The sequence below is a fragment of the Pelophylax lessonae genome (assembly GCF_965119305.1).
Source record: "Pelophylax lessonae genome assembly, chromosome: 4".
Taxonomy (NCBI): domain Eukaryota; kingdom Metazoa; phylum Chordata; class Amphibia; order Anura; family Ranidae; genus Pelophylax; species Pelophylax lessonae.
The window spans coordinates 70,440,642-70,456,496 of NC_138771.1; the positions used below are offsets into that span (position 1 = coordinate 70,440,642).

The 15,855-nt window shown below is 41.3% G+C and overlaps 1 protein-coding gene across 1 annotated transcript in view; it reads right to left on the bottom strand.

Moving 5' to 3' along the window:
• IQGAP1 (IQ motif containing GTPase activating protein 1) overlaps positions 1 to 15,855 on the bottom strand; it is a 284,753-nt gene that overhangs the window by 111,452 nt on the left and 157,446 nt on the right. The window contains exons 3-7 of the mRNA XM_082253376.1: positions 13,121 to 13,277; positions 11,866 to 11,943; positions 11,707 to 11,783; positions 6,081 to 6,148; positions 767 to 880 (exon numbers count right to left, since the gene is read on the bottom strand). Coding sequence (XP_082109502.1) covers positions 767 to 880; positions 6,081 to 6,148; positions 11,707 to 11,783; positions 11,866 to 11,943; positions 13,121 to 13,277 — 494 coding nt within the window. The remainder of the gene's footprint in view (positions 1 to 766; positions 881 to 6,080; positions 6,149 to 11,706; positions 11,784 to 11,865; positions 11,944 to 13,120; positions 13,278 to 15,855) is intronic.

Here is a 15,855-nt window from a genome sequence, read left to right on the forward strand (position 1 = left end):
TTCCCTTCATATATGTAATCTGATGAGACTGACATGATACGAGACAACTGTGCTAAGAAGGAGAAGTAAAGACATCTAGATTTTAATTATCCTTGCCCGGGAGTGGCAAAAAGCGAGATTAGACCAACCTAATAGTGAGGTCACACTCATTAAGGTGAGAGTACATCTAAAGGGGGAGCACGAGTGTGGTGGTATACTGGCACATTTCAAGCAGCAAATGGAGCACTAATATCCCAGGTGTGATTGGTGGAAGGTTAGACAGCAACAATCAACAGATTTATCACTGGACTTACTTTATGGACTTTATTTGATTTATTCTAAACTGTTTAAAAGTGATTTGGTGAAAACACCAATTGCATGATTTTCAATTCAGTCATCACCGTGGATTCATGTGTGTAATGATACACATTATGTACTATATATATATATATATATATATATATATATATATATATATTATTTTTTTAATATTAGTATTTATTAGACATCATTGGAAGCTTGTCCTACCAGCTCTTGATTATTAGTAGTTGACTGTAAACTGTTGGCGATAGCTCAATCACAGTTCTGGTGATGGAGCGCACACCAGAACAAGACAGCATAGAAAATATGCGGCAACATGGCATTAAGGCGCCTCCGTACCACTGCCAAATGTATGGGTAATAATGTCATAAAAAATGTTAAGTTAAATTTAGCTCGCTTTTTATGCATGTTACTGTCAATACTAGCAGCCATCTATGATGAGAAAAATACAATAGTCTGTGCTCACATGCAGCTTCATCCACTGACATCTCACTGGCCAAGATTCCTCCAATTTTGCTAAATGCTGGCATTTGAATGCCATACTTTTCCAGTTCACTCTTCATGATATCAATCTCTTCCGCTGTAAATACACCAAAAACAATAGAAAGAACAATGAGATATTTTGTTTTCATACATTTTCAAAAAGATATCTTGGTGTAACCAGGAAAAACTTTTTTTTAATACTATAGTAAAAGCCCAATTGTTGCTTTATAGTACATTCATAGTAAAAAAATGGGATTTTTGACTTTGACTGTAAAATCTATTTCTCTGATGTTCATTGACGCACACAGCTCCTGATATTCATAACCAATAGGTTGTACTGCCCCCTACAGGAGTAGGACACTAGGCAGAAAATAATTCAGTTTTGTTAAAAGCAGTGTCAGGAGAATTCCACAGAGAGGTGGGTGCTGTGTCCGTCAATGAACATCAGAGAAATGGATTTTACGGTAAGTCAAAAAATCCTATTTTCTCTTTAGTTCATTGACAGACACAGCTCCTGATATTCATCACCACTGGGATGCCCTAAAGCAGTGTTAAACATGAGTGGGAAGAACAAATTCCCAGAGCTAAACGTTAGCCAACCAGACCAAAGGAGCTCAACCAAACAACTAAAGCCCACCTGAAAAAAACAACACCCTCAAAGAGGATCAGGTCCTCTTAAACAGCAGCCTGCAAAACCTTGCGACCAAAAGAAGCATTTGCAGATGCCAACACATCCGCTTTATAAAACTTTGTAAAAGTGTACACCGACAACTAGGTGGCTGCCTTGTAAACCTGCATCACTGACGCCTGATGACGGAAAGCCCAGGAGACACAAAGTGCTCTAGTAGAGTGCGCCTTGACATGGAATAGAAGAACCTGACCCCTGATGGAATAGGCCTGAACCACCATCTGCCTGATCCATCTGGAAATGGTCTCAGAGGAAGCGGACAACCCTTTTCGGGGTCCATTCGTGAGCACAAAGAGAGTCTGACTTCCTAAAAGACTCCGTAGCTGCCAGGTACACCATAATTGCCTGGACCACATCCAAAGGCATGCAAGGCAATTTCCTTTGGATGTTTAGGCCTGGGACACAAGGAAGGCAAAACAATGTCTTCATTCAAATGAAAATCAGACACAACCTTTGGAAGGATCAACGGACAAGGGCAAAGAAAGAACCACCTTAGCCCTATGAATCACAAGGTAAGGTGAGCGACAGGATACCACCCCCAGTTCCGACAACCTGTGCGCAGAGGTGATAGCCACTAAAAAGGCCACCTTCTGGCACAGCGTAAGCAGGGGAATCTCCAAGGGAAGACGTAAATCAGATGATACTGACCCCATGGGGCCACCAGCACATATGTGGCGTCCTCCAGAGGATCCCTTGACTGAGCAAGAAACCTCTGCCCCTTTCTGTTGAGCCGAGACGCCAACAGATCCACCTCAGGGGTGCTTCACCAGAGACACACCTGATGAAATCCCTCCAGATCAAGGGACCAGTCCCCGTGATCCATTGCCTGCCGACTGAGGTAATCCACCTGCCAATTTTCCACCCCGGGAATGTGTATGGCAGAGAGGGCTGAAAATAACCGTTCTGCCCACCTTAGAATGCCAGCTACATTTAGAGCCCCCAGGACACTCCTTGTGCCTCCTTGGCGATTGACATAAGTCACGGCCGTGTCATTGTCTGAATAAATTCGCACTGGACAACCCCGAAGACAACGTCCAATGATCCAGACACAGTCTGATCGCTCGGAGTTCCAAGACATTGATTGGGAGTCTGGACTCTTCCAGCGTCCAGATCCTCTGAGCAGAATGCTTGCTGAGGACGCCTCCCCAGCCGGACAGGCTGGCATACGTGGTGACCACTGTCCAACACAAGGGGGAGGAAGAAATTTCCCAGCTGAAGCACCGGAGAACAAAGCAACCATATCAGGGACTCCTTCGTGCCCCGACTTAGCCGGATCTGATTGTCCAGAGCCTGCAGAGTCTTGTCCCATTTGGTCAGAATTTCCCTATGCAGGGACCTCAAATGGAACTGTGCAAAGAGAACCGCCTCGAAGGTAGACACCATCAGGCCCAGCACCTGCATGAAAGTCCGGAGGGATGATCTTTGGTTGGACAGCAGGAGGCGAATTGCAGCCTGCAATTTCTGGAGTTCAGAGGAAGGAGCACTCTCACGAAGTAACAGGTCTTTTACCGCCCCAAATCAGTCCTGCAAGCGGTCTTGGGACAGGCGCAGGTTGAAAGGAAAAAACCTTGCCGGGGACAAGAGTGAAACTTGATTTTGTAGCCGGACCGAATTACTTTGTGGACCCACTTGTCCAGGATGGAGACCAGGCCTCAAGGACAGATAAAAGCAGGGGACCCTGGCAAGAGCCCCCACCTGATACAACCCCCTCCGCACAATGGATCGTCCGGTCACCGGCGGCGCACCCACCCGGCCACCATCGCCAGTCAGTGCCCTGCCTCATCCCAGGAAAATGTCCAGACCACCCAAATAAACCCAGCGTGGAGGGGGGCAGGATGAGGGACTTGGCAAACGGGGGGGGTGCCTGCGGGAAGGAGGGAAACCGGGGGTTCTGACTGTCCCAAGAAGGGGCCCACATCCACCCCAAAACCCTCCAGGAGTAGAGGGGGGGACAGCTACTCACTATACCAGGAACCAGACGGGCACCACTCCAGACAGAACCCCTCTCCATCGAAATGGGGGGCTGTTGGCCAGGAGGAACGCTGCGACTTGGGCCGAGACCCGGTCGCATGCGACCTCGTGAGGTGTTTAACTTGCAGACCAGTCCCCATCCAGTGGGGCTATGTCGCTAGCGCAGAAATGAGGTCTGCGCGTGCTCGCTGGCCAGACTGGGGTGACCACTGGATCAAGATTATACAGCCTGTCGGCCATTCCGGCAGTTGATTGTAGATCCCACAGGAAAAAATCCTTGAGAAAAAATTTTCAATCTAAAGTTTTTTGCCAGGACCAAAGATTCTAGCTAGGAAATAGGTCCTTACTCCTGACTAGGCAGAAAAAATGAGTGGCTATAGCAGAGAGAAGGAGTATACCCCCTGGGACTGCCCATGGGTGTAGCCAGAATTATTTTCTGCCTAGTGTCCTACTCCTGTAGGGGGCAGTATAACCCAATGGTTAAGAATATCAGGAGCTGTGTCCGTCAATGAACAAAAGAGAAATATAGTTTTTTTTTTTTTTTTTTTTTTAGGTGGTACTTTTTGGTGTAATGGTGGCTCCAGTACCACTCCACATTCCATATCCTCGGCAGCAACCTGAACATAAACATAGCTGCTATTTAAATACAGAGGTCTCTCGTACCTCCTACACATTCAACTACTCTATTCCAGACAGCAATGCTCATCTTCCCTGTTCAATGGGATTTTAGGGTGCTGCTGGATTGCAATTAAAGAGAAAAAAAAAAAAAAAAGACAAACCTTTAAAAATATATATATTTTTTATGCAACTTCAATTTGTGAACACACTTGGGCTTTAAAACATTTAATCTGCAAACGATAATCTATTTCAGTTGGATGCAAATTTCAAAGCATTATATGAATTCGGGTTTTTAAATATTCTGATATGAAAGGACAAAGTATATAAGTTACACATATTTTAGGGAACATTTATTTACAAACTTTAAGTAGTCTAAATTCACCAACGAGATTTCAGCTTACAATTAAAAGGATCCTGTAGTATCTATTCCTTGTATTTACCTGTTAAGGGGCATTTATTTATATTAGAACCAGTCCATCTATAAAAATAAATAAATAACCTAACAGTTTAGTGGCAAGATGTCAGCAATAACAATGGTCTTGAACTCCTCCAGTTGGGTTATTTAATTAACCCTCATCTAAATGTGCACAAGCTAGCATTAATGTTTCCTAATAATTTCAAATGTTAAAGTGACAGGTCCAAAGTCAGCCACAGATAAGTTGCAGGAAAGAAAAACAGTCAGTGTTTATGGGAGAACCCCTCCCGTGGACTTGTTGTGGTCTCCCAGCAGGGGAGGGGTGGCAAGAACACAATGAATATTGCTAGTGGCTTTAGCTGCTGGCAATAATCGCATGAAAAATCCGACATGCAGGTCGTACCCATGTTGATCGTACCATGTTGATTGAATCAGCCTGCCCATACCTGGTTTGAATGTTGGCCGGTTCATCAGGGATTCGTACAGTCTATGGCCGGCTAAACAATCTAACAGCATTACCCTTCGCCGGACTTATGGGTTATTAAGAGAGATTGGAATATACATTGTAGTGATACAACCAGGGTATAGAAGAACAAGTTAGTGGCACCCTGAGGTCCAGCCATCAACACTCAGTTATGATTTTTAAAATAGAGGTTCCCCTGTTCTCAAGTAATTTTTTTTTAATGTATTGTATTAGAACAATACGAAGAAGTAATAAAAGTGTGAACACTCAATATTCTAAGCTTAGTAAGAATAGAGCTGAGATTTTTTAAATGTATCCTTTGGGAAAACCAGCTGTGAGATTTCCAAGAACCCAACTGGTGACCCATCTCACATTTACCACCGAAATCTCACATTGGTGTTGACAAACTACCTGACCTTTTTAATGGCTACAATCTCTTTTTATTAAAGTACATCTGCAATGTCTAGTCAAAGAAAATACTTCATTACATGGTATTATTATTAATAATATTAATGATTTTGTTTTGTGGTTGTACCTCATTGGGAATCCTTGCCTAAAAAATCTTTCCAATTGTTCTCAAAGCAATTCTTCTCACCATATGTGCAGTTTGGTAAAATAGGTGTGAACTGTTATCACAGCTACTGAAAAGAGAGCAACAGATCACACAGACTTTTCTAAGTTCTGTAGGTTAGATACCTTTGACAGCCAGGTAAAATATATATATATATATATATATATATATATATATATATATATATATATCTTAGCACTGCAGAAAGACCCAACAGTACTACATTGGAGGGTAATCCTCCCAGACCCTGTTCATAATTGCAGAAATAAATCTTTCATTTATAAAAGCTAAGAGTAATGTATAATAATCCTCAACACTAGGTTAGCAAACCTCTAGTAGTCTGCTAGCCAAGTAAGCCCTATAGTTATTAGAACCCCTTCAACATCAGTACGGACCCATTAACAAAACATAAGTCTCTACAGCAAAAGGAGACTGAGCAAAAAACACATACTGTTTATATAAAATAAATATACAATATGTATAGAAATACAAATAACATGCACGACTAACAGATAAAGTATGTCTAATAAATTTTTCTTTAGATGCCCAAGACAATTAAGTGAATACTGACCTGTAAATTCGACCTTCCCATACAAGTCCTGGATCTGTGGGGCCAAACCAAGTTTAAACAGGTATAAACTGCAAAAAAAAAAAAAATAATAACAATCAAGGCATGTAGCAGAGGAGACCAAACTACTATCAGATTCAAGTCTTCTTGACGAATCAGCAATCCTTACATCTGGTACCGCCAATAGAGACAGCTTTTTATTTAGTCCAGTTCCTCTCGTACTCCAAAATGACAAAAAAACACATATAATAAAGCCAAGGTAAAAGAGCTATTAAGCGATAGAGCTCACTGGTGTTCTAAACGACAAATCCCAAATACACTTGTTGTAAGAGACAAAATCACAAGAAAAAATTTTTATGAAAAAATAAATAAATAAAAAGTGATAATTAATAAACAAAGACAATGACCCAGAACTGCCGGCTAATGAGTTGTCGGCTTCTGGCTTAATGAGCAGTGAAAAAGTGGAGAACAGCGGGGGCCTTTTATAGACTTATCGAGGATACATTAAAAGACCATTAGACTTGGGTCTTCCATTTGCTAAATCGAAGCCTGTGAAAACATCAGCGCAGAGATGAATAACTGTCAGTAATTATTCAACTAAAGCTACCTATAGCCAGGGCATATGATCCTTCATTTTCAAATGAAGGATTTTTTCTTACAATTACATAGCGCCGACACAGTACCCAGCACTTTACAGAGAACATAGAATAATTTACATCAGTAAGGATACAACCTTATGTCTACCACAGTCATCATACTCGAAGGCCAATTTGTGGCCTGTGGTATTGGGTTTTGGGAGGGGAGACACTGAAGGAGAATACACAAACTATAAGTAGAGTTCATATACTGTTGGGATTTGGACCCAGGTCTTCTATAGCAGGGGGCTAAAAACTCATGGTGTTCTCCGGTATGTGCTCCAGTAAAAAATTATATATGAAAGGTGCTTATGTGCAGGAATATATTGCACATAAGCACCTTTCATATATCATTTTTTATTGGAGCACATTTTTTATATACTCACAACATGGATGCTATTTATGAATACCATATATAACCAATTGTATAATTTGATTTTCTGATTTGTATTGATATTAATTATATCCCTGAAGCGCAGTACCCCCCTCTCTTTATGTCAATTCATCCCCAATGACTCAAAGCAAGAGGATCAGCATGGCAGATAGGCAATGAACATTTTTAAAAGCAGGCTCAGCAGCCTCTGTTTCTTTCACGACAGGCTTTCTTTAGCCCCCATTCACATTTTTTTTTACATGCGATTTGAAATGTTAAATCGCTTGTCAAATTGCAGTCTATTACCGGCAATGGCACTGTCCCAATCGGTGCGACGCTGACTTTGCGCCACCGCACCGATTTCAAAAAGTAGTTCCTGCGCTACTTTTGGCGACTTCGGGGGCGACTTCAATAGACATCTGTGTATGAACCCCACACAGATGTCTTTCAAGTCGCCCCAGAAGTCAGACTGAAATGCGGCTTTGAAATGGTGCGAGTTCAGATGAAGTTGCTCGATTTTAAAGCCACATTCAATGTGAACGAGGGCTTAAAGTAAGAAAAGAAGTATAGCTTAGGTGTTGTTTGATGAGGAGGTGAGTTAATGCATTATCTTGGAGTTGGAAGGCTCAGACATATTTTCCTAACCCCAAAGTCTAGGAACATATATATCCAGATAATCTGTAATAGATATTTTAAACACTTCAAAATTAATGTCCATAAATCATAAAAAATCATAGTCCTTGAAATTCTAATAAATCGGTGCAGTCCAAAATTCAAAAATGAAAATAAAAAATGTCTAAATATTATAACACACACATATCTCTATATATATATGTATATCGATAGATAGATAGATAGATAGATAGATAGATAGATAGATAGATAGATAGATAGATAGATAGATAGATAGATAGATAGATAGATAGATAGATAGATAGATTTATATATATATAATTATTCACAAGTGTATCTTCATTTACTTTTTCCATGCAGTGCTCATAATCCAATCATTATTGTGCTCCCCCTTCACCGGGTGTGCTATTACCTGGATTTATGTAACCCTACAATTGAGTACAACAAAGTTAATTGTAAGGTCACATAAATCTAGGTGAAGGGGGAGCATAATAATGATTGGATTATGAGCACTGCATGGAGAAATAAGGAGAATATACACTTGTAAATAATTATATTTATTTATATATTTTTTATTTTAATATTTACATGTTGAACTGCACGTATTTATTATCAGAATTTCAAGGACTATATTGTTTATGACCTATGGACATTAATTCATTTTGGAGTGTTCATCACTATCTATTAGGGTTAGGAGGGCCATGTATATATATATATATCTATAGATATAGATATATATCTATATCTATATATAAAAAAAAAAAATATATATATATATATAAAAAATATATATATATATGCCAGCAGCTCATAATATTAATTTAGTGAACGTAGCAGCTCACAAGGTTTTCTTTTTGTTTGGCAAAAATATTCTGCTGCTAATGCAGTCATGTTTCTCTTTTCATCTAAAGGTCCTCCTTCCTGATCTGTTTTATTTTGTAGAAATGGTCATCCATTGTGCCATATATCTTCTTCTAGGAGGAAAGGAGCCTCTGTTTCTGTTTCCCCATAGACTCACGACACGTATGACACCACCACTTTACGATTTTAAGATGAACCTATGGCAACACTTTTTGAGCTTTTGGAAACATGGGAAGATCTCCCGTCATTTCTTAAGTGACCTCATATAAAGTGAGAAGGATCTTCTCTTCAGGGACAGAAACAGAAGCAATTTAAAAAAAAAAAAAGTTCTAACTCTTTCTTGCTCTACTTCAAATAAACCATTATTATAAGGAATATGGAGGCTGCCATTGCTGAATTTCTACAACATTTTCCAATTACCTTTGCTATCGTTCTGTCCCAATCGCTTTAAACCCTAAATCTGACCCAGAAAAAATATGCAGAGAAGACCATTTAAGTCCCAGGAAGTAAAAGAAATATCTTTACAAAAACCTATAAGTCCACTTTCAACTAAAACATGTATTTGGGCCGGATCTGGGTTGTAATACAAGCCATTTAATTAACTCTAGAAAACTTTACAATGCTTGGGTGACTAGAATATCTTATAAGGCTGAGATATAATCTGGGCTGCAGACAAAGAGCTGCCACTCCTTGTGAGAAACTCGCAAAAGCAAACGAGTCAAGACACGATCTGTAGTAAAGAAGCACATAGATACTGATATTTTGCCAGCAGCTGAGATTTATTCCATTTGTCTTTTTGGAAAAGGGCATAGATCCACTCAATGAGCCTTTTAACTTTGCCATACCAGCAGTAACAGACGTTATGACTTTATTAAAGTGATTTTAAACCCTCACCTTGTAAAACAACTCATTCAGTTCAAAATAGAAATTAAATGCAAAACATTTGTGTATACAGGGGCGTAACTACAGGGGTTGCAGGGGTTGCGGTCGCAACCGGGCCCCATGCTCCAGGGGGCCCTGTGCAGCTCCCCTGTACACCTGGATAGGAGGGGCAGCAGGGGCCGCATGTAGAGAAATCACTGCCCTCCTTTTTCCTCCTGTAGCTGCAGGGGGAAAATGGAGGAGATTGGTTCCTCTGTATGCTGCCCCCACCCCTCCTCCTATCCATCCAGTTCACTTGTGTTCTGCTGTCTCTGGGCCCCTGTGTGCTCCCCTGGTCCCCCCCCCTACTGTGCTTCCCCCCCCCTACTGAGCTTCCCCCCCCCCCCCTACTCTGCTCCCTACCCTCTCCTGCCTGCTGCTGCAGGGGATGTGTCACAATAGAGAACCAGGAAGGGGTCGGTAAATTGGTAATTTACCAGCCAGCTCCTTCCTTTTCTCAATGGATAGAGTCATAGTCAGTGACATTGTAAAAAAATAAAATAAAATGATAAAAAATAATACAATTAAAATACCAAAAAAATAAAAACTGACACCAGTGGGTGAACTTCCAGGATCGTAAAGGTCACACTTGCAACCGGGCCCTGGCATTCCGCCACTGTGGGGAGGCCCCAACATCGCAGGAAGGTGGCCCACTGCAGAACTTGTGAAAGGGTCCCGCAACGAGAGTAAAGGGCCCCAGGATCAGTGGGAAGAGTCCCAGGCTTGAAGGGAAGGGCCCCGGCCAGGGGTCCAGGGGGCCCTTCATGGTTTCCTGCACCGGGGCCCTGAAGGTTCTAGTTACGCCTCTGTGTGTATAGATATAAAAAATGTTATCTACGCCTGTTTTTCACATACCCTCTGTTCTCATCTGTATAAGACCTGGGGGAGGAGAAACTGAAGTACACTGATCTTCCAAGTGAATGCAAGTTCTGGGGGATTGGGGGCTCTTCCCCCCCCTTCTCCCTTACTTCCCCTTCCAGTTTCTATCAATCTTCATTAATGTTACTTATTTATACTGATATATATATATATATATATATATATATATATATATATATATCTTTTATAGACCTATATCATACAACTACTCCTGAGGAAGTGGCAATACTAAGTCCACGAAACGCGTCGAGTTTGATGTTATGATCTTATTCAATCAATTTTTACTTCTTTATACCTTATTATGTTGGTTGTTATGCATCTGGATTTGGGGATCATGTACCAGATCTGCTATCTATATTGTTTTTATACAATGTACATTTTATGTTATATGTTTTATATCATACGTGCAAATAAATATGTTACTATTGCCCTGGCAGTCGTGTCGTGTCTCTCATATAAAGTCCCAACCCTTATTTAATTTCCAAGTGAATGGCTGTGCGGGGGGCTGTGCGCTCCCAGCACAGTTTTGGGCACCTAACCACAAAAGCTCTCGTTCCCTGCTTGAAATCAGGAGTTTTCAGGTCACGTGACCACACTGACAGCCAATCACAGTGGTCACGTGATCTTAAGCCTGGCCCCCAACTTATGGCATCATAAACCTCCTAAAGGGCTGGGAAGCGCCAGCATGAAGAGGTTAAAGAATACATCATAAGCTCTAACGAGCAGGGCCCTCTGATTCCTACTGTTGTAAATTGATTCATAATTGTACTGTCTGACCTTATGTTGTAAAGCACTGGGCAAGCTGTTGGCACCACATAAATCCTATATAATAATTCATGCAATCTGCACAAAGCAGATAAAAGGCAGTAAATGTCCCAACCAAAAAGCTGTTGACTACCCAGCCACAATCCATGCCCGGACAAATCATCATACATTTTTGCTAGCCTTTTCCCCCTGGTTACTGGGAGATATATAGCTAGCCAACCAGTGGCACCATTGTAAGAGCGGCCCACAAATCTGTTACAGGGCTGTGGACAAGAGGAGCAGGGTCTGTCCACTGTGTGGTCCAAGACAGACAGCCCAACTTCTGCCTACAGCATCAAATGCTAGGGGTGAGTTTCTGGTAAAGAATTTCAGTTCTAGCATGAATAGTCAATAAGGCCAAGTAGTACAAGAATCTGGGGGGAAGGGGGTAATGAATGAGGCTAAGAAGGAATTGAAATATTTTAGCAACATCCATTGACTAGAATTATTAGAAAAAACCCAGATAAGCACTCTCTCAAAAATAAGATGTACGTCGTACGTAAGGAAATGCAATAATTCTTACCTCAAGGCATGGATGCAATATATACAACGAGGCATATTCTTCCGATCGTAGATGTCTGTAGTCTCCGGATAAAATATCTACATGACAGTTTACAATAAGGTCAATTAACTGGAAGGCAAAACAAATATGTCAAACCGATTGACATGTACCATAGCATACCTTTGGAAGGCCAATCTCCGACATCGCATTGAGCCACTGAATCACATTGTCTGTGTGTCGGAAGTGAAGACCAGTAGCCTAAAGCAAAAGAAAAAGCACACTTAGGAACACGATCACATTCCACTATGGCAGTCTGGTTTATTAGCTGATTAACAGAAAACTTGAGACTGGATATTACAAATACATCTAGCAAAGTAAATACTATTGAATACTATGAATTCACCATCCTAATTGTTTTTCCATTTCCAAATGAATTAAACAGTCACATTTATGATGTGGCCAACGCTCTTTCAAGGAGAAAATAAAATGATATCTCCAAAGGATGTATTTAGCGATATAATAATATTTGTACAAAGTGGGAACACTTTAGGCAGCATTTGTAGATTAAAATGTCTTCCCCACCAAAATCAGCCATAAATATCTCCTAACTTCTGAAAGCCTTTTACTTAGACGTAATTAGATGTCCGCTGAATATCATTGCGTCCATTAGAGTGGCTGTTAACCTCAGACATGAAATATGAACAAAGCATATCCCAATCCCATATCTCTTATCACAATTAAGAGCACTAAGTGTCACCTTATCTGCTGCTTCCTTCCACTGCTATAAGCACGAATCACTTCTGACAAGTTTTCCTGACACCCAGAGAAATAAGGTGACAGGGGAGGGACCTCCAGCTGATTAACAGACTCAGCTCTGTTGCTGTGTAGAGGGGTGTGTGTCCCTTTCCTCCAATCAGCTCTTGCTGATCTGTAACTTCATCTCTCCACCCCCTTTTTTCTGAACTCTCAGACAAGCTTTACAATTCAGCACTTTGAACGGATGTAGAGAACAAAAGGCTGCAGATAAACAGGTACTCCTTATGTAGGATGATTTGTTTCATCTCTGTGTATCACCTGAGGCCAATCACTTCACTGGACATATGTGCTAACAACCACTTTAAGATTTACTGCTATATGTTATGCCAAAAAATGTTTGGACAGGGCATCCTTTATTTACACATCTGGGGTGGTTTTTTTATTTGTATGCAAAAAGGTAATACTTTCATGCAGTCCTACCACACCAGCAACATTTCCAGACCAATTTTTGTTTAATCATCACACAACATAAGTTTTGGTCATCTAACGCACCCATTTATGATCACAGTAGGTAAACAGTGACCACCTTCACAAAATACTATTCTTACATTACAGGGCTATCCTGTGTGAAGATATTCAAAAATATATGTGATCTGTCCCTCAGTAACAGAACACTTACACGATATCTGGTCTGTTCTCGATCGTAGATTTTCTTCAGTGACACAACTTTTGGGCTAAAGAAGTTTCCGAGTTTTGCAAGGTAGACTCCATTTCTGAGGCCTTCTTCAAGCTCTGTAGTAGGAGGTAGGTCCTCCATCAAGCAGGCTTCCATCCATCTGTAAGAAATGACCAAAAATCCATAAGAATAAAATTCTGAATAATTATAGAGAAATAGGTGATCCTATTAGCTTGAATTCAAAAGCATTTTTAGAATAAAGAAACTTACAAGATGGAACAAACTGACCCCACCAATTACTAGTTCCAAAACATATACTGATAATATATTGGTGTTCATTATTACTCTGTACGGTTTCTAGGTAAACCATTTACAAGCAGTGTTCACGCTGTGTAGTAAAGGTTTAAAAATGAGTGTAAATGTATACTTACCTGCTCTGTTTTTCAGATCCAGGCATTTCAAGGTTTATCGTCCCTAGTGAATTCATTACTAAAATCTAGGACCTAGACCTAATTATGAAAGGGAGGGAAGAAATTTGCTGGAGGACACTAGCATTGGGTATCCAGTAGCCAAACCTGCGTTACGGAGATCAATGGACTCCTTGCTGCAGTGTTCTGATAGATCTCTGACTCCTATGAAGTGTAGGTAAACAGAGAAGCCAGCTGCACATGTGAAATGCAGTCAGATATCTAGCAGAACACGGAAGCAGGTAGGGATGGGCTCAGGTGGGTTGGGGATCCTAGTCCCAACCTATCTGACGATCCCGCTAATCATAGGCATTGAGACAATTGCCAGTCTGTGCAGCTGTAGACCAGGGAATGTCTCAGTGCCTGTGATTAGCGGTGTGCAGTGTTGGCTTCCTGGCGGGATCAGGCAGGTGGGTTGGGACTAGGATCCCGAACACACCTGAGCCCATCTCTAGCAGCAAGAAGGCCATAAGATCTCCTTAACGTGGGTTTGGATGTGGTTGCTATTGGATACCGAATGCTAGGGAGGGAGCAAGAACATCGACCCACCTCACTACTGGAGGACCTGTCACCTTACCTGAAGGACAGTGCTTAGCCATTATCCAGAGACACTAGCTATTTCTTGTACATAGATGCATCGAGAGATTGAGGCATTCTGAATTGAAATTGATAAGCCTGCCTTAAACTTCAAGTGAAGATAAAAGTATTAAGGGCAACACTGACATCACATCAGCATCCCTGAGGATCACCCACTACAGGGATAAGGCTGAAGAGGACTCTGCATGTCACATGACTTCAGAAAAAGCACACCTGGAGGAAAATATCTTACAAGTTGTTGGTCTATGATTGTCTGTTGTAAACACCGCCTTTGATGCTTAATCTAGAAGTTGTCCATGTGATGTGGGGAGAAGTTCCTTGGGCAGAGGCTCATTCTTTGGTTATTACAAGACGTGTTTGACCACTCTATAGTCTGAGGATTCGTTTCCTTTGGTAAGGAGATTTGCCTATATCAGGGTGGTGCTTTCACTCTTCGACATCTTTGGCATATGGACTTAAACGTATGCATTTGTTATCAAGCGCTGCATATTTTTCTTAATAATGATTTATTTTAAAATCAGCAAATTGATGCTGGCTGCTACTTTAGTTTTGAATGTGTGTCCTAGCATGGTTAATTTACTTATCTACTGACTAGTAGAATTTCATTCAACATTTTTCATTGCAAGACCGGTAATTCATTTTTTGCAATCATTAGTAAGGTAAAATCTATGCTTGTTTTTGGTCACAATCACGAGATAAATTTAAAGGAGCAGGATGGAAAATGTCTTTAACCACTTGGCCACTGCTCACATTGCTGCTACTGCAGCAATGTGGCTCGATACCGTCCAGCGACGTAGACCTACGTCGCTGGACTCCTCCCCCTGTAGGCGGCGCTCGCGCGCCGCCGGAGGCGCGCTCCCGCTGTTTTCAGTCACAGCGGGAGTCAGGCCAGGGGAGGTGCTGCGGCGATCGCCGCCGCTCTTCCCCGATCGTTGGGAATCGAGTGAGGAGATCCGCCCGCTTGTGTAAACAGAGCGGGCGGATCTCCTAAGTGACAGGGAGTGACAGATCGCAGTGTTCAGCATAGCTGAACATATGCGATCTGTCCCTGTGTCAGTCAGTCACCTCCCCCCCACACGTTAGTAAGCACCAGGCATACATTAACCCCTCCCTCTCCAATAAAATTAACCCCTTCCCTGCCAGTGTAATTTTTACAGTAACAGTGCATATTTATAGCACTGATTACTGCAGTAATGTCACTGGTACCCCCAAAAGTGTCAAAAATGTCAGTCAAGGGTCCGATCTGTCCGCCGCAATGTCGCAGTCCCGCAAAAAAAATCGCAGATCGCCGCCATTACGCGTTAAAAAAAAAAACACCAAAAATGACAGAAATCTTTCCCTTAGTTAGTAAACGCAATAACTTTTGCGCAAACCAATCAAAATACGCTTATCGTGATTTTTTTTACCAAACATATGTAGCAGAAAACAAATTGGCCAAAAATTAAAAAAAAATTTGATTTTTACATTTTTTTGGGGGGAATTTCATATAAAAAAATGTTAAAAATATTGTTATTTTTTCAAAATAAACGCTCTTTTTTTGTTTATAGCGCAAAAAGTAAAAATCGCACAGGTGATCAAATACCACCAAAAGAAAGCTCTATTTGTGGGAAAAAAAGGACATAAATTTTGTTTGGGTACAGCGTCGCGCGACCGCGCAATTTTCAGTTAAAGTTG